At 42.3% G+C, this 24,094-nt stretch overlaps 1 protein-coding gene across 1 annotated transcript in view; it reads right to left on the bottom strand.

Annotated features, from left to right (window-relative positions):
* Nucleotides 1-9,198: 9,198 nt before the first annotated feature.
* CHRM2 (cholinergic receptor muscarinic 2) overlaps nucleotides 9,199-24,094 on the bottom strand; it is a 347,656-nt gene continuing 332,760 nt past the window's right edge. Inside the window, exon 2 of the mRNA XM_073650186.1 lies at nucleotides 9,199-12,144. Coding sequence (XP_073506287.1) covers nucleotides 10,673-12,091 — 1,419 coding nt within the window. The 5' untranslated portion in view covers nucleotides 12,092-12,144 and the 3' untranslated portion in view covers nucleotides 9,199-10,672. The remainder of the gene's footprint in view (nucleotides 12,145-24,094) is intronic.

Below are 24,094 nucleotides of genomic sequence, written 5' to 3' on the forward strand. Positions count from 1 at the left end.
GCTCTGACCGCTGTAATGCAATTACCGCTGATCAGAGCCTGTGTTTCCTGCGCTGTCACGCAAATAACAGCACAGGAAACCAGCTAACTTCGGGTGCCCCATTCAAATGAATGGGGTACGAGTTCGAGGTTCGGGTACTGTTCTGGTAAGCGAACATGAACTTTTAAAAAACTGTTTGGTGTTCGGCTATATTAGCCGAACCCGAACAGTCACAGGTTCGCCAATCACTAGTGTTAACCCTATAAAATCACTCCAAAGTGCTGTCATTAGGTGTCTCTCATCTGTCTCCACCTCCTGCAGCAGAGACACCGAGACGGATTACAGGGCGTGGAGGTGACACTTTGTCTCTCTACAGGAAGTAGGGGTGTGACTTTGTCTCTCTACTGAAAGTAGGGGTGTGGCTTTGTCCCTCTATAGGAAACGGGGGCAGGTCTTTGTCTCTCTACAGGAAGTAAAGTGTGGCTTTGTTTCTCCATAGGAAGCTGAAGTGGGGCTTTGTCTTTCTACAGGAAGTGTGGGGGTAGCTTTGTCACTTTACAGGTAGTGTGAGAGTGGCTTTGTCTCTATACAGGAAGTGTAGGTGGGGCATTTTTCTTTGAGGGCGAGTCTTTATCTTTCTACAGGAAGTGAGGGTGAGTCTTTATCTTTCTACAGGAAGTGAGGGCGAGTCTTTATCTTTCTACTGGAAGTGAAGTGTGGCTTTGTTCCTTTATAGGAAGTTAGAGTGTGGCTTTGTCTTTCTACAGGAAAGTTTGTCTCTTTATAGGAAATGGTGCCAGGTCTTTGTCTCTCTACAAGAAGTTTGGGTGGGGCTTTAGCTCTACAGGAAGTGAGGCAGGTCATTGTCTCTCTATGGGAAGTTTGGGTACAGCTTTTTTCTCTCTCAAGGAATTGGGGGCATGTCTGTGTTTCTCAACAGGAATTGGGGTGGGGCTTTTTTCTCTCTACAGGAAATGAGGACAGGTCTTGGTCTGTCTAAAGGAAGTGAAGTGTCACTTTTTTAGAAAATTGTAGCGGGGCTATGCCTCTGAACAGTAAGTGTGAGTGGAGATTTGTTTCTTTATGGGATGTGGGGTAGGGTCTTTGGCTCTCTACAAGAAGTTTGGGTGGGGCTTTTTTCTCTCTACAGGAAGTGGGGTGAGTTTTTCTGTAAGAAGTGGGTGTGGGCCTTTGTCTCTCTACAGGAAGAAAGGCTGGTTGTTTTAATTTCAATAGGTAGTGTGACTGAGGCTTTGTCTCTTTATGGGATTATGGGAAGTGGAGTCAAGTCTTTGTCTCTCTGTAGGAAATTTGGGTGTGGCTTCATCTCTACAGGAAGTGCGGGCAGGTATTTTTTTATCTCTATAGGAAGTTTGGGTGTTTTTTTTCTCTCTACAGGAAATGTGGTTGGATCTTTGTCCCTTTATAGGAAGTGTTGGTGGGGAATTGCATTTCTTTATAGGAAGTGGGGCTTTGTCTCTTTATAGGAAGTGTTGGTGGGGAATTGTATTTCTTTATAGGAAGTGGCAGTGGGGCTTTTTCTCTTTACAGGTAGTGAGGGCATGTCTTTGACTATCTACAGGAAACAGGGAAGGATTTTTTTGTCTCTTGATAGGAAGTGGGGATTTTTTTCTGTAGGAAGTGGGCGTGAGGCTTTGTCTCTCTATAGGAGGTTAAGGTGGGGCTTTATTTTTCTATAGGAAGTTGGGTGGGGATTTGTCTCTCTATAGGAAGTGGGGGTGGGTCGTTGTCACTCTACAGGAAAAGGGGGTGTAGCTTTATCCCACTACAAAACATGAGGGTGAGGCTTTGTTTTTCTAAGAAATTAGGGGCATGTTTTGTCTCTCAACAGGAAATGGTGCTTGTTCTTTGTCTTTTGATAGGAAGTGTCTCTTTACTAGAAGTGGGGTGTTAGGCGTCAGGCTGTTACTGGATTTGAAATTGGTCCAGAACCTTCTGTGGTTTCCCATTTTGGTCCAGCTGGGGCTGATGCTGCTCATCATCATTGTCAGCCCCAACGCCTAGCTGGTCCACGAGATGTACAGATTGTCTCCTGGGTATTTGTACCTAGCAATGTTAAGCATAGGTTGCGGAGGGAGACAGGGCTGTTGGAGTCTAAGTCCAGGATTCTCCGCACTGAGCATGTCTGTGCCCTGGCGGACCGTGATTGGTGGTTTGGCAACCACCTGATCCGGTGACTTGGCACCGCCTGATTGGTCGCGGGTGACGCCACCAATAGTGGTGGGCAGGGCTTAGTCTTTAAAAGACCCACCAACAAACATGGCGGCGCACTCTGATCTTTGAGCAAGTGATGCTGTTGTGTGGACGACTGTGTTCCACGTAGTTTCCATAGGCAGGTTTAGTGGAAATAGGCAGGCTAGTGGAAATAGGCAGGTAGCTCCGTCTTGCAGTCTGGTTCTGCCAAAGGGGTCGCCTAACACCCCGAGCAGCCTGCAGACGTCCTGTCCACGGCTATCGCCTGTCAGCCACGTGGAGTAGTACCCTTCAGTCCGGTAGCACGCCGGCTGGAGGCACGTGTACCCGTCGGCGTAGTCACACACGCATCCTAGCGCCGCCAGTGTAGTCCCTGTGTAGTTAACAGGGCTACAGCTACTTCCCCGGTTGCGCATCTCCCGTGCAGTTAACGGAGATTGAGCGAACCGCTATACCCATTCCCGTGTGCAGTAACACGGAAGGGTTTATCATTTTAGTTGGTTGCTTTCCTTTTCACCCGGAAAGTGTTCGGCAGCAGTCCACCAGGCTGCATCGCGGACCCCGGGGTCAGTTGCGTTCCATTTTAATAAAGTTGTCTGCAACTGCCCTCCTAACATGGGGTGGGTCTTTGACTCCCAACAGAAGGTGGGGCAGGTTCTTTGTCTTTTGACAATAAATTGGGGTGGGGCTTTGTCTCCCTGCTGGAAGTGGAGGTAGGACATTGTCTCTCTACAGGAAGTGGAGAGGGGATTTGTCTCTATAGGAGGTAGGGATGGGCCTTTGTCTCTCTACAGGAATAGGGGTGTGACTTAGGGGAATAGGGGTGTGCAACTACAAAAAATGACTGTGGGACTTTGTCTGAATTAGGGACAGGTTTTTGTCTCTCAACAGGAAGTGGTGCTGGTTCTTTGTCTTTAGACAGGAAGTGGGGATAGGTCTTTGTCTCTTTACTAGAAGTGGGGTGGGCCTTTATCTCTCTACAGGAAGTGGGGCTTTATCTTTCTATAGAAAAATGAGGTGGGTCTTTGTCTCTACAGGAAGTAGGGATGGGTCTTTATAAAGGAAGTGGAGGCGGGTTTGTCTTCATGCAAGAAGTGGGGCATTTGGAGTCTTTGTCTTTCTACTCTTGCTCTCCTGTCTGTTTAATTGCATACAGACATAATATAGAGGTGGACTTTCAGTTTATTGGACAGTGGTAGGAGCAATGAATGCTAGGGAGTAACAGAAAGAAAGTTCCAGCTCTCATAGTTCTGGAAGAATTCTAAGGAAGAGGAACATCTAACTCAAAAAGGCAACTTACAACAAATCATTAGAATCAGGAAAGCTCCTGCCCATAGTAGAATCATATGGGCACCCACCTTGCATAAAATGTATTAATGCTCACATATCTTCCAGTCCATATGATTTTATAGACACAGTAGGGCGGCTTCTTTCTGCTATACAATAGTCTTCCTCTTTATTCTTATTTCTTATGGGGTTTGAAAAGTTTAGAAAATCCATTTTTATATGTTTTATTAGCAGCCACAAAGAGCATCTCTCACTCTGGAGGACCTCTGTGTAATGCTACATTTCTCCTGTGGTGGCACTGCAGAGAGACCAAACACTTACTGCCAGACTTGCTCAGCCGATCACTGGGGATTGCCGGCTCTTGATATTATTGACGGTGTGTGTCTATAGCTACTATAGTGCAGAATTTTTTTTTTTTAGTAACACATTATAAAGGCCTCATCAATTTGCTCGCAGCTCGGCTCTTTGAACCGAGTAATTTTCCGGGAGGTCTCGATGCTTTTGACTTGTGAGTTCATGTTACAACATCTGAAAACTCAAGAGTAAGATGCAGAATAATCCTGAACGTCGATGCTCGGCTTCTGGCTGGAGTTCAATCATTATTTTTCCAGTTAGGTGTTTCTTCCAGTCGAGGAGCGTTTGATAGAAAGATGCGCTCCGCTTGACTCGTACAGCAAAGAAACTGTGGGAGAAAGATGAAAAGAGGCTTCGAAGGCGTCTTAACCAGACTCGTCATATCTGGAGCCTTCAAAAATGTCTTGATTTTTAGCCTCTCACTCATGTTTTTAGAATATGGCTCAAACATTAAAGGGGTATTCCTATCTTAAAAAGTGTTGTTGTGTAAACCCCCCCCACAAAAAAAAACCTTTTCAGAATGGGGCAATGGGCGATCAATTGATTGTGGCTGATTCCTGGCAAGTGTAGGTCTTTTCCAACTTGAATTTTTCCCTACAGTGGCCACTGAAGGAGAAATGTGGTATTACACCACGCTGGATAATCAGGTGAATTGCTATCAGTATAATTCATGGATCACTAGAATCCGCCATTGTGGTCAACCTTTATGATTACCATATGGTCTAGTAGATCAAATTAGTTAACCTTTTATGTATTTATGGCATGTATTTAAGTGACTCCCGTTAGGTCATTCATGTCTATCCCAGTCTCCTTAGGGTGGTGGCCATCTCCATGTTTGGCTCTTTCTGTGACTCCCATAGATGAAAATGGAGACCCTATAAGAAAGAGTCTTACAGATGTCGTCTTTGCCATATACTGTGCATATCTGAGGGTCCTACCTCTTGGACTCCAAGATGGGAATATCATTTTATAAGGGATGCTCACTTACAAACTTCTTATCAATATAGGGAAACTCTATGTGAATTCACGTCATGTACAGGAGGACATTGGTGGACGTCCATGATATGATGCTCTCACCACCAGGGAGCCTCATGGCTGAGCAGCTACCTGCAGCATTACATTACCAAGCACAATGCCGAGCGTGGGATGGAGTGGTGTAAAGCCGCCACCACTTGACTCTGGAGGAAACGTGTTCTGTGCAGTGATGGATCACACTTCTCTATCTGCCGTCTGATGGAGGATTCTGAGTTTGGTGATTCCAGGAGGACGTTACCTACCTGACTGAACTGTGTACAGTTTGGTGGAGGAGTGATAATACTAAGGGGGTGTTTTCTGGTGTCAACTTTGGTTCCAGTGAAAGGAAATCTTGAGGCTATGTGCCCACGATGCAGAAATGCTGCATATTTTTTCCGCTTCTCCCTGGCAGGAAAAACGCATGCGTTTTTTACATGCGTTTTTTGCGCCAGGTAGAAGCGTTTGTGAAGCATTTTTGCATGTGGGTTATCAAGCGCTTTTCCAGGCGATTTTAGCATCACTTGGAAAGTGCTTGACAACTTGTTCACACTATATAAATCCATGCAACCGGCATGGATTTATAGTAGTGTGACCAAGTTAGTTAAAGAAAAAGAATAAGAATGGTAAAAAATAAAAAAATAAAGTTTATACTCACCTTCCGTTGTCCTCCTGGTGTTATCTCCCCCGCGTCCGGTGTGTTGGGCGGCTCGCGCTGTTGTGAAGGACCTGCGGTGACGTCATTCAGCCATGTGATGGGTCACATGACTCAGTGACATCATAGCAGGTCCTTCACAACAGCGCGAGCATTGCAATAGACTGGATGGAGCGGAAAAAACACCGGGAGGACATCGGAAGGTGAGTATAAACTTTATTTTTTATTTTAAATTCTTTTTTTCACAGGTTCTATGGTACCCGGGTCTGGATGAGAGTCTCCTCTCCTCCAGACTTGGGTACCATCCGCACATAGAAACGCATATTATCCGTGTGTACAAATGTACTGACACAGATATTATGCGTTTCAATGCAAGTCAATGGCGGCAATTACGCTGCGTGTCCGCAAAATTAATGGACATGCTGCGGATTTTTGAGCGCAGCATAAACGCTGTGGAAAAATCCACAGCATGGGCATTGACATTGCGGCTTGTCATTGGGGACCATGGGGGGCGGATTACCAAGCGTTACCCAAGCGTTTATGCTGCGGAAATTCCGCAGCATAAATGCTTGGAAAACGCTACGTGGGCACACAGCCTAATTCTTCAGCACAAGACATTGTGGACAATTGTAGCTCCAAGCTTTGTAGAATTTTGGGGAAGGCCTTTTTCTATTCCCCATGACTGTGCCCAGTGCACGAGGTCCATACAGACATGGAGAAGGGAATTTGGTGGGAAGAACATGACTGACCACACAGAGCCTGGACCTCAGCCCCATCCAATACCTTTGGGATGAACTAAAAAAGATCTATCACATATCTATCTCAGGCCTGCACAACATACAGCCCGCGGGCAGCATGGAGCTCGTTGAGGAGTGTTGTGTGGCTCTTGGAGGATTGGGAGGCTCTGGTTGTCATTTTCCAATAGTCAACTGTATTCGGGTCTTTCAGATACGAATACAGTTGAAAACTTCAGGACTAGGGCAGAGCAGCGCTCAAAAGCCCCTGCCCCGACGTGCAGCAGCGTGATGACATCATTGCGCTTCATCACACTGCTGCTGTCGCTGCCGGAATTCGGAAGGTGGCACAGTATGTAGAGGGGCAATGTGGGGGATATTTTGGAGAGGAGCAATATGTGGAGGACATTTATGGATAGGAGCAGTGTAGGGGGATATTATGGACAAGGGCGGTGTGGGGATTATTATAGAGAGGGGTAGTGTGTGGGGGACATTACAGAAAGGGGCAGTGTGGGAGGATATTATGGATAGGAGCAGTGTGAAGGAATGTTATAGAGAGGGGCAGTGTAGAGGAATATTATGGATAGTAGCAGAGTGGAGAAATATTATGGAGAGGGGCAGCATGGGGGGAGACAATACAGTGTGAGGTTGTGTGGGGGAATATTATGGAGAGGGACAGTGTGGGGGAACAATATGGAGAGGGACAGTGTGGGGAAATATTACGGAGAGGGACAGTGTGGATGGACATTATAGAGAGGGACAGTGTTGGGGGGACATTATGGAGAGGGGCAGTGTGGAGGAATATTATGGATAGGAGGAGAGTGGAGAAATATTATGGAGAGGGGAAGTGTGGAGGAGATATGACAGAGGGAGGTTGTGTGGGGGAATATTATGGAGAGGGACAGTGTGGGGGGACATTATGGAGAGGGGCAGTGTGGAGGAATATTATGGATAGGAGGAGAGTGGAGAAATATTATAGAGAGGGGAAGTGTGGAGGAGATATGACAGAGGGAGGTTGTGTGGGGGAATATTATGGAGAGGGACAGTGTGGGGGGACATTATGGAGAGGGACAGTGTGGGGAAATATTACAGAGAGGGACAGTGTGGATGGACATTATAGAGAGGGACAGTGTTGGGGGACATTATGGAGAGGGGCAGTGTGGAGAAATATTATGGATAGGAGGAGAGTGGAGAAATATTGTGGAGAGGGGAAGTGTGGAGGAATATTATGGATAGAAGGAGAGTGGAGAAATATTATGGAGAGGGGCAGCATGGGGGAGACATGACAGAGGGAGGTTGTGTGGGGGAATATTATGGAGAGGGACAGTGTGGGGGGACATTATGGAGAGGGACAGTGTGGGAAAATATTACGGAGAGGGACAGTGTGGATGGACATTATAGAGAGGGACAGTGTTGGGGGACATTATGGAGAGGGGCAGGGTGTGGGGACATTTTGTGCAGTTAGCACCATGAGAGGCAATTATTTAGTCAGGGACACAGCATGGGAGATATTTTTATTTATGGAGTAGTATAATGATACTTTTAGTTTTAAGGGTACCATGTCAGGAAGTGCTGCTGAAGATGGAGAAGAGGGAAGTCTGGAGAGACGAGCTCTGGGCATGTAATCTCGTGATGGCATCTGGACAAAGTGGAGAAGAAAAGAAGAAGACATCAACAGAGAAGATGTCACCTATAAGGTACCTGGATGTAAATGTTTATTTGTGATGCTGACTTTGTCTCATCAGTTTTGTGGTTCCCTTATGGTCCACAGTCTGATGATGTGATGACTAGTAATAACAACTCCCAGTATTTGCTTAGCATTGTTAAAGACCTACTGGGAATTGCAAGTTCACGTGACACAAGTGTATATGGGGCTGACCTGAAACTGCAATTGATCATTGTAATAAGCTTGGTGATGTATTCCGTACTGACGGTCGTTCTGGCGATGTATTCATGTACTGATGGTGGTTCTGGAGCTGCATTCATGTAGTGACCTAAAACGGGAAAGGTTTATTTTGATTTCATGTCAGATATTGAGAAAAACATGCAGATGTGTCTTTTTATATAGTGTATGGAAACTCCTGGTTTCAACTGTATCTATCTATCTATCTATCTATCTATCTATCTATCTATCTATCTATCTATCTATCTATCTAATGGCTGGCAGGCTGAGGCACTTAATTAGTGCTTCCAACTGGATAATTTGGAAGCTATATTACACAGATTATCCAGTGCTTGTGACAAAATCAACGCATCACTATAGGGAAAAAAATTGCAAAACTTCTTTCCACGCCAATTTTTTCTACCACAGAGAATGATTGAGAAAGAGCAAAGTTTACCTCCACCTGCAATTTTTTTACCTTTTTCTTTCACAAGATCAAACACGGTGGTGAAGCCGTAGGGCGAGTGTAATGTGAGCAGAGCCTCGACTGTTACTTTCTCTCTAGGAACGAGCCCGGTCGGGAGGCCATATTGATGAGAATGACGGCACGTGCTGAATTGTCCTTTATATTTATCATCTTGTCAAGTGCAAGCTTTTACACATTTCAACATTTCGTAATAATTTTCAGTAGTACATACATGAAAAAAAAAGAAAAAATAATAAAAAAAATTCCAAAAAGACAAATAGTCATATTGCTTAGAGATTTTACATTACTTGAACCTGTAGAATATTACAAGGATTTCCCGTCTCATAACACGTCTTACAATTATACAATAATAGATTTTAATTGAATATTGATAACATTTCAGGTTTTACATAGAAGTCTAAATCTGTCCGTTGACTTTGCCTTTGTTGTTGCCTAGAAACCACCGAGCCTAACTGTTGACAATTGTTTACAAGATTTGAATTTGAATTCTTTACAGGCTTTGAAAAAAAAAAAAAGGTGGGAGGGGCTTAATCCACAGCAACTGATCACTGATCACAGCAGCCAATCAGATTACAGTTCTTTTTTTTTTTTAAAAAAAAAAGATGGGACGCAGTCGTAAATGTGCCCACAATAAAAGTTTAGTATTAAAGGGGTTGTACAGGATTAAAAAAAACATAAAATAAAAAAAACAGTGCCATACATATACGCGGGTTGGGTCCGATTATTTCAGCTGTTCTCCATTAAAATGAATGGGATTGAGCTGCAATACCACACACAACCTCTAGAGAAATGTGGCACTGAAAGAAAGAAAAGTAAACCATGTTTTTCTAATCCTGGTTGACCCCCTTTAATTCCAAGTATGTATATACTAGCGTTGCATGATACTACTGAGTTCAACATTATTGAAAATATTATATATATATTTTTTTAAATGTCCCCCATCTGAAATGTATATAATTGATGGGACCCTTTAAAATAATTAATGCACTTGAATGCGGGCACTATTAGAACGGAAAAGGCGATCAGTCTTCGACTTGATCATTATGAGCTTAAGGTAACAAAATAAATTAAAAATTTTTTGAAAAAAAAAAAAATTCCTTCTTCTTATATGGTCAATATGCCCATGCCTATAAGGATATCAGCTATGTAACAATCCCCAAAAAAACACTTTTGAAGCGTCAGGACTTTCACAATGACCATTTAGTAAATGTGGATGGGTTAAGTCATTTCACATTGGAATATATCATTTTTTTATTTTCATGTAAAATGGACTATGGGCCTTTACGTTGACGGGTCGCGGCTGAATATCATCCTCTGGGGGTTGTAGGGAAATGAATATCAGCAGCGACTCGAGCACGAAAGGGTGCTGCTTATCTGTGCCATGAACACAAAACATCTTATATATATTATTTGCTTGGCTAGTTTTTTTTTTTTTCTTTTTCTTGTTTTTTTTTTTGTTTTTTTTTCAGGAAGCTCTAACATAGACCCCCAAAGGGGCAAAAAACTTGAGTTACATTTTTTGAATACAGTCACCAAAGACACAGAAGAGGCACAGGAGAGACAGTTTTAACGCAAGGAGAAAAGGTGAAAACTCCGCGTAGAACTTGAGGTGTCTCAGTATATCCAATGCCTTAGATGGTCGTACCACAAAAAAAAAAGTCAAAGGATAAGTTTTTAATCCCAAAGCCTTATAAAGTGATTTTTTTTTTATTTTTATTTTCCATTTGTTCAGTCCGATACGTTGAGATCTCGAAACTTGCGTCTGTAGAATTAGTCTCGAAACGCGTAAAAATATGTATGGTAATAATACAGACGTGAAAATGAATTGACCCCAAAAGCCCTTTGAAGTTTTTACTTTTTTTTTTTTTTTTTTTAATCAAAGAGCAGTAGCCAGTTCCACCTATACCCGGTCAAAGAATGAATATATAAGTGCAGTGCGTGGACATGATCCACGGGTCTGTGACGGAAGTAGAATCCTAGATTGCACATTCCATAATCGAGTGTAAAGTGCTATGGCGTAAAATTTCAATGGTAGCTCCACCTTTATTTTTGTTGTTTTGTTTGTTTTTTTACCTTGCCGAGCCAATGTTTTTGTACTGACACATTAGGAGATGTTTGAAAGTTTTCTTAAAAGTGGTATTGCAAAGGGCGTAGCAAGCAGGGTTGATGGTGCTGTTGATATAGCAAAGCCAGTAGCCAATTGTCCACACCGTGTTGGGGATACATACATCACAAAAAGTGTTGATTAAAACCATGACGTTATAAGGTGTCCAGGTGATAATGAACGCTAGGAGAATGGCCAAGATAGTCCTCGTCACTTTCTTTTCTCTGGAAGGAGGAATTTTCTTTTTGGCCGGTTGTTTTGTCATTTTTACAATTTTTCGAGCCACGATGTTCTGCTTGTCTTCTCCATTCCGACCGTTAGTTTTGGGGACAATCTCTGTAGTGGTGCCACTTGTAGACCCACAATCACCCTTTTGGGATTTCGTAACGATTCTTATACATGCCATCTTGGAGTTCTCAACTTTTGGGATGATTTGAGATCCTGAAGCTTGAGGAGCATCTTTGGCACTTTCATCTTCCTTGGCATTCGAACCAACCACGCTTACGGAAGTGGAGTCGTTGGAGATTTCTTTCTCCTCTCCTTCCGTCTGGACACAATTTTCAGTGACGGAATTTCTCGAAGCCTTTCCGTTCTGGATTTTGCTGTGATCCAAGCCATCCTCGATGGCCGATAGGTTGTTATTGTTTGGTTTGACTATTTTCCCTTGGACGTTGCTCGGAGATATGGGATCTTGATTGGTGGTGGGTTCCTTCTTGTCTTTTTTTATTCTACTCTTACTGGCGCGAGATATTTGCCAATACAATATGGTCATAATAATAACTGGCAAGTAGAACGCTGCAATTGCAGTGCCAAATGTGACGGCAGCATTGGAGAAGAACTGAATGTAGCATTCACCTTCTTTAACAGTTCGCCCACCGACAATAAACTGCCAAAAGAGTATAGCAGGTGCCCATAGGATAAATGACAACACCCAAGCTGCGGCGATCATCATTCCAGCCATTTTGGTGCTTCTTCTTACTGGATAGGTCAGTGGTTTTGTCACGCAGAAATATCTGTCAAAGCTGATGATGAGAAGGTTCATGACCGAGGCATTGCTGACGACATAGTCCAGGGCCAGCCAAAGGTCACAAACCACAGGCCCTAATGGCCAATAACCAATCACAGTGTACAAAGTATAAAGGTTCATGGAGAAGACCCCAATAATTAAATCAGCACATGCCAAGCTGAACAGAAAATAGTTATTGACAGTCTGTAGATGTCGATTAACTTTTATAGAGACCATTACCAGGATATTGCCAATAACGGTCACCAGGCTAAGCGATCCAGCCACGATGACAATGAACACAACTTCTACAGTCTTGTAAGGACTCCCCATCATGGTCCTGTTGTCTGTGGACACATTGGCGAAGCTAGTGTTATTCATGGCTGCGTCTCTGGTCAACTCTCGGTTGACTACTTCCTAGAAATCATTTACACCTGTGAACAAGAAGAACATATATTACACAACAGTCAAGATATCACATTCACATCAGCAATCAAGTAAATCCTTTTTAGTTAGAGAAGGAGTGGTCAGGTATATAGGATAGTCAGAGAAGTGGTGGTCTGGTATATAGGATAGATGGAGAAGGAGTCATTTGGTATATCGTATAGTCAGTAAGGGATGGTCTGATATAAAGGATAGTTGGAGAAGAAATGGCATGATATACAGGATTGTTGGAGAAGGAGTGGTCTTGTATACAGGATAGCCAGAGAAGGAATGGTCTGGTATATGGGATAGTCAGAGAAGGAGTGGTTTGGTATACAGGATAGTTGGAGAAGGAGTGGTCTGGTATATGGGATACTTGGAGAAGAAATGGCATGATATACAGGATAGTTGGAGAAGGACTGGTCTTGTCTACGGGATAGTTGGAGAAGGAGTGGTCTGATATACAGGATAGACAGAGAATGAATGGTCTGATAAACAGGATAGTTGGAGAAGGAGTGGTCTGGTATATGGGATTGTCAGAGAAGGAGTGGTCTGGTATATAGGATAGTTGGAGAAGAAATGTTCTGGTCAGAGGAATTGATTGGTACACAAGAAAGTTTGAAGGAGGCATCTGGTATATCGTATAGGCAGAGAAGGGGTGGCCTGGTATATAAGATAGTTAGAGAATGAGTGGTCTGTCTGGTATATAGGATAGTCAAGGAAGGCATGTTCTGGTATATAGGATAGTTGGAAAAGAAATGACATGATGTACAGGATAGTTGGAGAAGGAAGAGTCTGGTATATGGGATAGTTTGAGAAGGAGTGGTCTGGTATATGGGATAGTTGGAAAAGGAGTGGTCTGGAATATAGAATAGTTGGAGAAAGAGTTGATTGGAATACAGGAAAGTTGGTATATAGGATAGTCAGAGAAGGAGTGGCTTGGTAGACAGTATAGTCAGTGAAGGAGTGGCTTGGTGTACAGGATAGTTGGAGAAGGACTGGTCTAATATACTGGATAATTGGAGAAAGAGTGGTCTGATATATAGGATAGTAAGAGAAGGAGTAGTCTGGCATACAGGTGAGCTGGAGAAGTAGCAGTCTGGCAAATGGGGGATCTGGAAAATCAGTGGTCTGTTATATAGGATAGTTGGAGAAGGAGTGATCTAATGTATAGGATAAATGGAGAAAGAGTGGTCTGGTATATAGGATAGGAGTAAAAGGAGCGGTCTGGCATACAGGATAATTGGAGAAGCTGTAGTCTGGTATAAAGTATAGTCAGAGAACGAGTTATCTGGTAAATAGGATAGTTGGAGAAGGAGTGGTCTGGTATATAGAATAGATGGAGAAGGAGTGGTCTACTATACAGGATAGGAGTAGAAGGAACGATCTGGTATACAGGATAATTAGTGAAGGTGCGGTCTGGTATAAAGTATAGTCAGAGAAGGAGTTATCTGGTAAATGGGATAATTGGAGAAGGAGGGGTATTGTGTAAAGGATAGTTAGAGAAGGAGGGGTCTGGTATATAAAATAATTACAGAAGGAATAGTTGGGTATACATTTAATTTGGAAAAGGAGTGGTCTGGTATACAGGATACTTGGAGAAGGAGTGGTTGGTATGTAGGACAGTCAGAGAAGGAGTGGTCTGGTATATAAGATAGTCAGAGAAGGCATGGTCTGGTATTTGGGACAGCCAGAGGAGTGATCTGGTATACAGGATAGAGAAGAAGTGACATGATATACAGGATAGTTCGTGAAGGAATGGTCTGGTATATAGGACAGTCAAAGAAGGAGTTGATTGGTATATAGAATAGTCGGAGAAGGAGTGGCTTGGTGTATAGGACAGTTGGATAAGGAGTGGTCTGGCATATAGGGGAGATGGATAAGGAGTGGTCTGTTATATAGGATAGATGGAGAAAGAGTGGTCTGCTATAGAGGAAAATTGGAGAAAGTGTGGACTGGTAAATAGGATAGTTGGAGAAGGAGTGGTCTGGTATACAGAATAGATGGAGAAGGAGTGGTCTAGTATATAGCATAGATGGAAAAAGAGTGGTCTGGTATATAGGATAGTTGGAGGAGTGGTCAGGTATATAGGATAGTTGGATGAATGGTCTGGTATATAGGATAGTTGCAGGAGTGGTCTGGTATATAGGATAGTTGGATGAATGGTCTGGTATATAAGATAGTTGGATGAATGGTCTGGCATATAGGATAGTTGGATGAATGGTCTGGTATACAGGATAGTTGGAGGAGTGGTCAGGTATATAGGATAGTTGGATGAATGGTCTGGTATATAGGATAGTTGGAGGAGTGGTCAGGTATATAGGATAGTTGGAGGAGTGGTCAGGTATATAGGATAGTTGGAGGAGTGGTCTGGCATATAGGATAGTTGGAGGAGTGGTAAGGTATATAGGATAGTTGGATGAATGGTCTGGTATATAAGATAGTTGGAGGAGTGGTCAGGTATATAGGATAGTTGGATGAATGGTCTGGCATATAGGATAGTTGGATGAATGGTCTGGCATATAGGATAGTTGGATGAATGGTCTGGTATACAGGATAGTTGGAGGAGTGGTCAGGTATATAGGATAGTTGGATGAATGGTCTGGTATATAGGATAGTTGGAGGAGTGGTCAGGTATATGGGATAGATGGAGGAATGGTCTGGTATATAGGATAGTTGGAGGAGTGGTAAAGTATATAGGATAGTTGGATGAATGGTCTGGTATATAGGATAGTTGGAGGAGTGGTCAGGTATATAGGATAGTTGGATGAATGGTCTGGTATATAGGATAGTTGGATGAATGGTCAGGTATATAGGATAGTTGGATGAATGGTCAGATATATAGGATAGTTGGATGAATGGTCTGGTATATAGGATAGTTGGATGAATGGTCTGGTATATAGGATAGTTGGATGAATGGTCTGGTATATAGGATAGTTGGAGGAGTGGTCAGGTATATAGGATAGTTGGATGAATGGTCTGGTATATAGGATAGTTGGATGAATGGTCAGGTATATAGGATAGTTGGATGAATGGTCTGGTATATAGGATAGTTGGATGAATGGTCTGGTATATAGGATAGTTGGATGAATGGTCTGGTATATAGGATAGTTGGAGGAATGGTCTGGTATAAAGGATAGTTGGAGGAGTGGTCAGGTATATAGGATAGGTGAATGAATCGTATGGTATATAGGATAGTTGGAGGAGTGGTCAGGTATATTAGATAGCTGGATGAATGGTCTGGTATATAGGATAGTTGGAGGAGTGGTCAGGTATATAGGATAGTTGGATGAATGATCTGGTATATAGGATACTTGGAGGAGTGGTCAGGTATATAGCATAGTTGGAGGAGTGATCAGGTATATAAGATTGTTGGAGAAAGAGTGGTCTTGTATATAGGATAGTTGGAGGAGTGGTCAGGTACATAGGATAGTTGGATGAATGGTCTGGTATATAGGATAGTTGGAGGAGTGGTCAGGTATATAGGATAGTTGGATGAATGGTCTGGTATATAGGATAGCTGGAGGAGTGGTCAGGTATATAGGATAGTTGGATGAATGGTCTGGTATATAGGATAGTTGGAGGAGTGGTCAGGTATATAGGATAGTTGGATGAATGGTCTGGTATATAGGATAGTTGGATGAATGGTCAGGTATATAGGATAGTTGGATGAATGGTCTGGTATATAGGATAGTTGGATGAATGGTCTGGAATATAGGATAGTTGGATGAATGGTATGGTATATAGGATAGTTGGATGAATGATCTGGTATATAGGATACTTGGAGGAGTGGTCAGGTATATAGCATAGTTGGAGGAGTGATCAGGTATATAAGATTGTTGGAGAAAGAGTGGTCTTGTATATAGGATAGTTGGAGGAGTGGTCAGGTACATAGGATAGTTGGATGAATGGTCTGGTATATAGGATAGTTGGAGGAATGGTCTGGTATAAAGGATAGTTGGAGGAGTGGTCAGGTATATAGGATAGGTGGATGAATCGTATGGTATATAGGATAGTTGGAGGAGTGGTCAGGTATATTAGATAGTTGGATGAATGGTCTGGTATATAGGATAGTTGGAGGAGTGGTCAGGTATATAGGATAGTTGGATGAATGATCTGGTATATAGGATACTTGGAGGAGTGGTCAGGTATATAGCATAGTTGGAGGAGTGATCAGGTATATAAGATTGTTGGAGAAAGAGTGGTCTTGTATATAGGATAGTTGGAGGAGTGGTCAGGTACATAGGATAGTTGGATGAATGGTCTGGTATATAGGATAGTTGGAGGAGTGGTCAGGTATATAGGATAGTTGGATGAATGGTCTGGTATATAGGATAGTGGAAGGAAGGGTCAGGTATATAGGATAGTTGGATGAATGGTCTGGTATATAGGATAGTTGGCTGAAAGGTCTGGTATATAGGATAGTTGGAGGCGTCGTCAGGTATATAGGATAGTTGGATGAATGGTCAGGTATATAGGATAGTTGGATGAATGGTCTGGTATATAGGATAGTTGGAGGAGTGGTCAGGTATATAGGATAGTTGGATGAATGGTCTGGTATATAGGATAGTTGGAGGCGTGGTCAGGTATATAGGATAGTTGGATGAATGGTCAGGTATAGAGGATAGTTGGATGAATGGTCTGGTATATAGGATAGTTGGAAGAGTGGGCAGGTATATAGGATAGTTGGAGGAGTGGTCAGGTATATAGGATAGTTGGATGAATGGTTTAGTATATAGGATAGTTGGAGAAGTAGTCAGGTATATACCATAGTTGGAGGAGTGGTCAGATATATAGGAGAGTTGGAGGATGGTCTGGTATATAGGATAGTTGGAGGAGTGGTCTGGTATATAGGATAGTTGGATGAATGGTCTGGTATATAGGATAGTTGGAGGAGTGGTCTGGTATATAGGATAGTTGGATGAATAGTCTGGTATATAGGATAGTTGGATGAATGGTCTGGTATATAGGATAGTTGGGGGAGTGGTCTGGTTTATAGGATAGTTGGATGAATGGTCAGGTATATAGGATAGTTGGATAGTTGGATGAAGGGTCTGGTATATAGGATAGTTGGAGGAGTGGTCTGGTATATAGGAGAGTTGGATGAATGGTCAGGTAGGTAGGATAGCTGGATGAATGGTCTGGTATATAGGATATTTGGATGAATGGTCTGGTATATAGGATAGTTGGATGAATGGTCTGGTATAAAGGATAGTTGGAGGAGTGGTCAGGTATATAGGATAGGTGGATGAATCGTATGGTATATAGGATAGTTGGAGGAGTGGTCAGGTATATTAGATAGTTGGATGAATGGTCTGGTATATAGGAAAGTTGGAGGAGTGGTCAGGTATATAGGATAGTTGGATGAATGATCTGGTATATAGGATAGTTGGAGGAGTGGTCAGGTATATAGCATAGTTGGAGGAGTGGTCAGGTATATGAGATTGTTGGAGAAAGAGTGGTCTTGTATATAGGATAGTTGGAGGAGTGGTCAGGTACATAGGATAGTTGGATGAATGGTCTGGTATATAGGATAGTTGGAGGAGTGGTCAGGTATATAGGATAGTTGGATGAATGGTCTGGTATATAGGATAGCTGGAGGAGTGGTCAGGTATATAGGATAGTTGGATGAATGGTCTGGTATATAGGATAGTTGGAGGAGTGGTCAGGTATATAGGATAATTGGATGAATGGTCTGGTATATAGGATAGTGGAAGGAAGGGTCAGGTATATAGGATAGTTGGATGAATGGTCTGGTATATAGGGTAGTTGGCTGAAAGGTCTGGTATATAGGATAGTTGGAGGTGTCGTCAGGTATATAGGATAGTTGGATGAATGGTCAGGTATATAGGATAGTTGGATGAATGGTCTGGTATATAGGATAGTTGGAGGAGTGGTCAGGTATATAGGATAGTTGGATGAATGGTCTGGTATATAGGATAGTTGGAGGCGTGGTCAGGTATATAGGATAGTTGGATGAATGGTCAGGTATATAGGATAGTTGGATGAATGGTCTGGTATATAGGATAGTTGGAGGAGTGGTCAGGTATATAGGATAGTTGGAGGAGTGGTCAGGTATATAAGATAGTTGGATGAATGGTCTGGTATATAGGATAGTTGGAGGAGTGGTCAGGTATATAGGATAGTTGGATGAGTGGTAAGGTATATAGGATAGTTGGATGAATGGTCTGGTATATAGGATAGTTGGATGAATAGTCTGGTATATAAGATAGTTGGAGGAGTGGTCAGGTATATAGGATAGTTGGATGAATGGTCTGGTATATAGGATAGTTGGATGAATGGTCTGGTATATAGGATAGTTGGAGGAGTGGTCAGGTATATAGGATAGTTGGATGAATGGTTTGGTATATAGGATAGTTGGAGAAGTGGTCAGGTATATACCATAGTTAGAGGAGTGGTCAGATATATAGGAGAGTTGGAGGATGGTCTGGTATATAGGATAGTTGGAGGAGTGGTCCGGTATATAGGATAGTTGGATGAATGGTCTGGTATATAGGATAGTTCGAGGAGTGGTCTGGTATATAGGATAGTTGGATGAATAGTCTGGTATATAGGATAGTTGGATGAATGGTCTGGTATATAGGATAGTTGGGGGAGTGGTCTAGTTTATAGGATAGTTGGATGAATGGTCTGGTATATAGGATAGTTGGATGAATGGTCTGGTTTATAGGATAGTTGGATGAATGGTCTGGTATATAGGATAGTTGGGGGAGTGGTCTGGTTTATAGGATAGTTGGATGAATGGTCAGGTATATAGGATAGTTGGATAGTTGGATGAAGGGTCTGGTATATAGGATAGTTGGAGGAGTGGTCTGGTATATAGGAGAGTTGGATGAATGGTCAGGTAGGTAGGATAGCTGGATGAATGGTCTGGTATATAGGATATTTGGATGAATGGTCTGGTATATAGGATAGTTGGATGAATGGTCTGGTATAAAGGATAGTTGGAGGAGTGGTCAGGTATATAGGATAGGTGGATGAATCGTATGGTATATAGGATAGTTGGAGGAGTGGTCAAGTATATTAGATAGTTGGATGAATGGTCTGGTATATAGGATAGTTGGAGGAGTGGTCAGGTATATAGGATAGTTGGATGAATGATCTGGTATATAGGATAGTTGGAGGAGTGGTCAGGTATATAGCATAGTTGGAGGAGTGGTCAGGAATATGAGATTGTTGGAGAAAGAGTGGTCTTGTATATAGGATAGTTGGAGGAGTGGTCAGGTACATAGGATAGTTGGATGAATGGTCTGGTATATAGGATAGTTGGAGGAGTGGTCAGGTATATAGGATAGTTGGATGAATGGTCTGGTATATAGGATAGCTGGAGGAGTGGTCAGGTATATAGGATAGTTGGATGAATGGTCTGGTATATAGGATAGTTGGAGGAGTGGTCAGGTATATAGGATAGTTGGATGAATGGTCTGGTATATAGGATAGTGGAAGGAAGGGTCAGGTATATAGGATAGTTGGATGAATGGTCTGGTATATAGGATAGTTGGCTGAAAGGTCTGGTATATAGGATAGTTGGAGGCGTCGTCAGGTATATAGGATAGTTGGATGAATGGTCAGGTATATAGGATAGTTGGATGAATGGTCTGGTATATAGGATAGTTGGAGGAGTGGTCAGGTATATAGGATAGTTGGATGAATGGTCTGGTATATAGGATAGTTGGAGGAGTGGTCAGGTATATAGGATAGTTGGATGAATGGTCAGGTATATAGGATAGTTGGATGAATGGTCTGGTATATAGGATAGTTGGAGGAGTGGTCAGGTATATAGGATAGTTGGAGGAGTGGTCAGGTATATAAGATAGTTGGATGAATGGTCTGGTATATAGGATAGTTGGAGGAGTGGTCAGGTATATAGGATAGTTGGATGAGTGGTAAGGTATATAGGATAGTTGGATGAATGGTCTGGTATATAGGATAGTTGGATGAATAGTCTGGTATATAAGATAGTTGGAGGAGTGGTCAGGTATATAGGATAGTTGGATGAATGGTCTGGTATATAGGATGGTTGGATGAATGGTCTGGTATATAGGATAGTTGGAGGAGTGGTCAGGTATATAGGATAGTTGGATGAATGGTTTGGTATATAGGATAGTTGGAGAAGTGGTCAGGTATATACCATAGTTGGAGGAGTGGTCAGATATATAGGAGAGTTGGAGGATGGTCTGGTATATAGGATAATTGGAGGAGTGGTCCGGTATATAGGATAGTTGGATGAATGGTCTGGTATATAGGATAGTTCGAGGAGTGGTCTGGTATATAGGATAGTTGGATGAATAGTCTGGTATATAGGATAGTTGGATGAATGGTCTGGTATATAGGATAGTTGGGGGAGTGGTCTAGTATATAGGATAGTTGGATGAATGGTCTGGTATATAGGATAGTTGGATGAATGGTCTGGTTTATAGGATAGTTGGATGAATGGTCAGGTATATAGGATAGTTGGATAGTTGGATGAAGGGTCTGGTATATAGGATAGTTGGAGGAGTGGTCTGGTATATAGGAGAGTTGGATGAATGGTCAGGTAGGTAGGATAGCTGGATGAATGGTCTGGTATATAGGATATTTGGATGAATGGTCTGGTATATAGGATAGTTGGATGAATGGTCTGGTATAAAGGATAGTTGGAGGAGTGGTCAGGTATATAGGATAAGTGGATGAATGGTATGGTATATAGGATAGTTGGAGGAGTGGTCAGGTATATTAGATAGTTGGATGAATGGTCTGGTATATAGGATAGTTGGAGGAGTGGTCAGGTATATAGGATCGTTGGATGAATGATCTGGTATATAGGATAGTTGGAGGAGTGGTCAGGTATATAGCATAGTTGGAGGAGTGGTCAGGTATATAAGATTGTTGGTGAAAGAGTGGTCTTGTATATAGGATAGTTGGAGGAGTGGTCAGGTATATAGGATCGTTGGATGAATGATCTGGTATATAGGATAGTTGGAGGAGTGGTCAGGTATATAGCATAGTTGGAGGAGTGGTCAGGTATATAAGATTGTTGGTGAAAGAGTGGTCTTGTATATAGGATAGTTGGAGGAGTGGTCAGGTACATAGGATAGTTGGATGAATGGTCTGGTATATAGGATAGTTGGAGGAGTGGTCAGGTATATAGGATAGTTGGATGAATGGTCTGGTATATAGGATAGCTGGAGGAGTGGTCAGGTATATAGGATAGTTGGATGAATGGTCTGGTATATAGGATAGTTGGAGGAGTGGTCAGGTATATAGATAGTTGGATGAATGGTCTGGTATATAGGATAGTGGAAGGAAGGGTCAGGTACATATCATAGTTGGATGAATGGTCTGGTATATAGGATAGTTGGCTGAAAGGTCTGGTATATAGGATAGTTGGAGGCGTCATCAGGTATATAGGATAGTTGGATGAATTGTCTGGTATATAGGATAGTTGGATGAATGGTCAGGTATATAGGATAGTTGGATGAATGGTCTGGTATATAGGATAGTTGGATGAATGGTCTGGTATATAGGATAGTTGGAGGAGTGGTCAGATATATGGAATGGTTGGATGAATGGTCTGGTATATAAGATAGTTGGAGGAGTGGTCAGGTATATAGGATAGTGGGAGGAGTGGTGTGGTATATAGGATAGTTGGAGGAGTGGTCTGGTATATAGGATAGTTGGATGAATGGTCTGGTATATAGGATAGTTGGAGGAGAAGTCAAGTATATAGGATAGTTGGAGGAGTAGTCAGGTATATAGGATAGTTAGATGAATGGTCTGGTATATAGGATAGTTGGAGGAGTGGTCAGGTATATAGGATAGTAGGATTAATGGTCTGGTATATAGGATATTTGGATGAACGGTCTGGCATATAGGATAGTTGGAGGAGTGGTCAGGTATATAGGATAGTTGGAGGAGTGGTCAGGTATATAGGATAGTTGGATGAATGGTCTGGTATATAGTATAGTTGGATGAATGGTCTGGTATAAAAGATAGTTGGAGGAGTGGTCAGTTATATAGAATAGTTGGATGAATGGTCTGGTATATAGGATAGCTGGAGGAGTGGTCAGGTATATAGGATAGTTGGATGAATGGTCTGGTATATAGGATAGTTGGAGGAGTGGTCTGGTATATAGCATAGTTGGATGAATGGTCTGGTATATAGGATAGTTGGATGAATGGTCAGGTATATAGGATAGTTGGATAGTTGGATGAATGGTCTGGTATATAGGAGAGTTGGATGAATGGTCAGGTACATAGGATAGTTGGACGAATGGTCTGGTATATAGAATAGTTGGAGGAGTGGTCAGGTATATAGGATAGCTGGATGAAAGGTCTGGTATATAGGATAGTTGGATGAATGGTCTGGTTTATACGATAGTTGGATGAATGGTCAGGTATATAGGATAGTTGGATGAATGGTCTGGTTTATACGATAGTTGGATGAATGGTCAGGTATATAGGATAGTTGGATAGTTGGATGAATGGTCTGGTATAAAGGATAGTTGGAGGAGTGGTCTGGTATATAGGAGAGTTGGATGAATGGTCAGGTACATAGGATAGTTGGACGAATGGTCTGGTATATAGGATAGCTGGATGAAAGGTCTGGTATATAGGATAGTTGGATGAATGGTCTGGTATATAGGATAGTTGGAGGAGTGGTCAGGTATGTAGGATAGTTGGATGAATGGTCTGGCATATAGGATAGTTGGATGAATGGTCTGGTATATAGGATAGTTGGAGGAGTTGTCAGGTATATAGGATAGTTTGATGAATGGTCTGGTATATAGGATAGTTGGATGAATGGTCTGGCATATAGGATAGTTGGAGAGTGGTCAGGTATATAGGATAGGTGGATGAATGGTATGGTATATAGGGTAGTTGGAGGAGTGGTCAGGTATATAGGATAGTTGGATGAATGGTCTGGTATATAGGATAGTTGGAGGAGTGGTCAGGTATATAAGATAGTTGGATGAATATTCAGGTATATTGGATAGTTGGATGAATGGTATGGTATATAGGATAGTTGGAGGAGTGGTCAGGTATATAGGATAGTTGGCTGAATGGTCTGGTATATAGGATAGTTGGAGGAGTGGTCAGGTATATAGGATAGTTGGATGAATGGTCTGGTACAAAGGATAGTTGGAGGAGAAGTCAGGTGTATAGGATAGTTGGAGGAGTGGTCAGGTATATAGGATAGTTGGAGGAGTGGTCAGTTATATAGGTTAGTTGGATGAATGGTCTGGTAAATAGGTTAGTTGGAGGAGAAGTCAGGTATATAGGATAGTTGGAGGAGAAGTCAGGTATATAGGATAGTTGGAGGAGTGGTCAGGTATATAGGATAGTGAGAGGAGTGGTCAGGTATATAGGATAGTTGGATGAATGGTCTGGTATATAGGATAGTTGAATGAATGGTCTGGTATATAGGATAGATGGAGGAGTGGTCAGGTATATTGGATAGTTGGATGAATGGTCTGGTATATAGGATACTTGGAGGAGTGGTCAGGTATATAGGATAGCTGGAGGAGTGGTCAGGTATATAGAATTGTTGGAGAAAGAGTGGTCTGGTATATAGGATAGTTGGAGGAGTGGTCAGGTACATAGCATAGTTGGATGAATGGTCTGGTATATAGGATAGTTGGAGGAGTGGTCAGGTATATAGGATAGTTGGATGAATGTTCTGGTATATAACATAGTTGGAGGAGTGGTCAGGTATATAGGATAGTTGGATGAATGGTCTGGCATATAGGATAGTTGGAGGAGTGGTCAGGTATATAGGATAGTTGGATGAATGGTCTGGTATATAGGATAGTGGGAGGAGGGGTCAGGTATATAGGATAGTTGTATGAATGGTCTGGTATATAGGATAGTTGGATGAATGGTCTGGAATATAGGATAGTTGGAGGAGTGGTCAGGCAAATAGGATAGTTGGATGAATGGTCTGGTATATAGGATAGTTGG

The sequence above is a fragment of the Phyllobates terribilis genome, unplaced genomic scaffold (assembly GCF_046119375.1).
Source record: "Phyllobates terribilis strain yellow unplaced genomic scaffold, ASM4611937v1 Scaffold_10__3_contigs__length_209671492, whole genome shotgun sequence".
In the NCBI taxonomy this organism is placed as follows: domain Eukaryota; kingdom Metazoa; phylum Chordata; class Amphibia; order Anura; family Dendrobatidae; genus Phyllobates; species Phyllobates terribilis.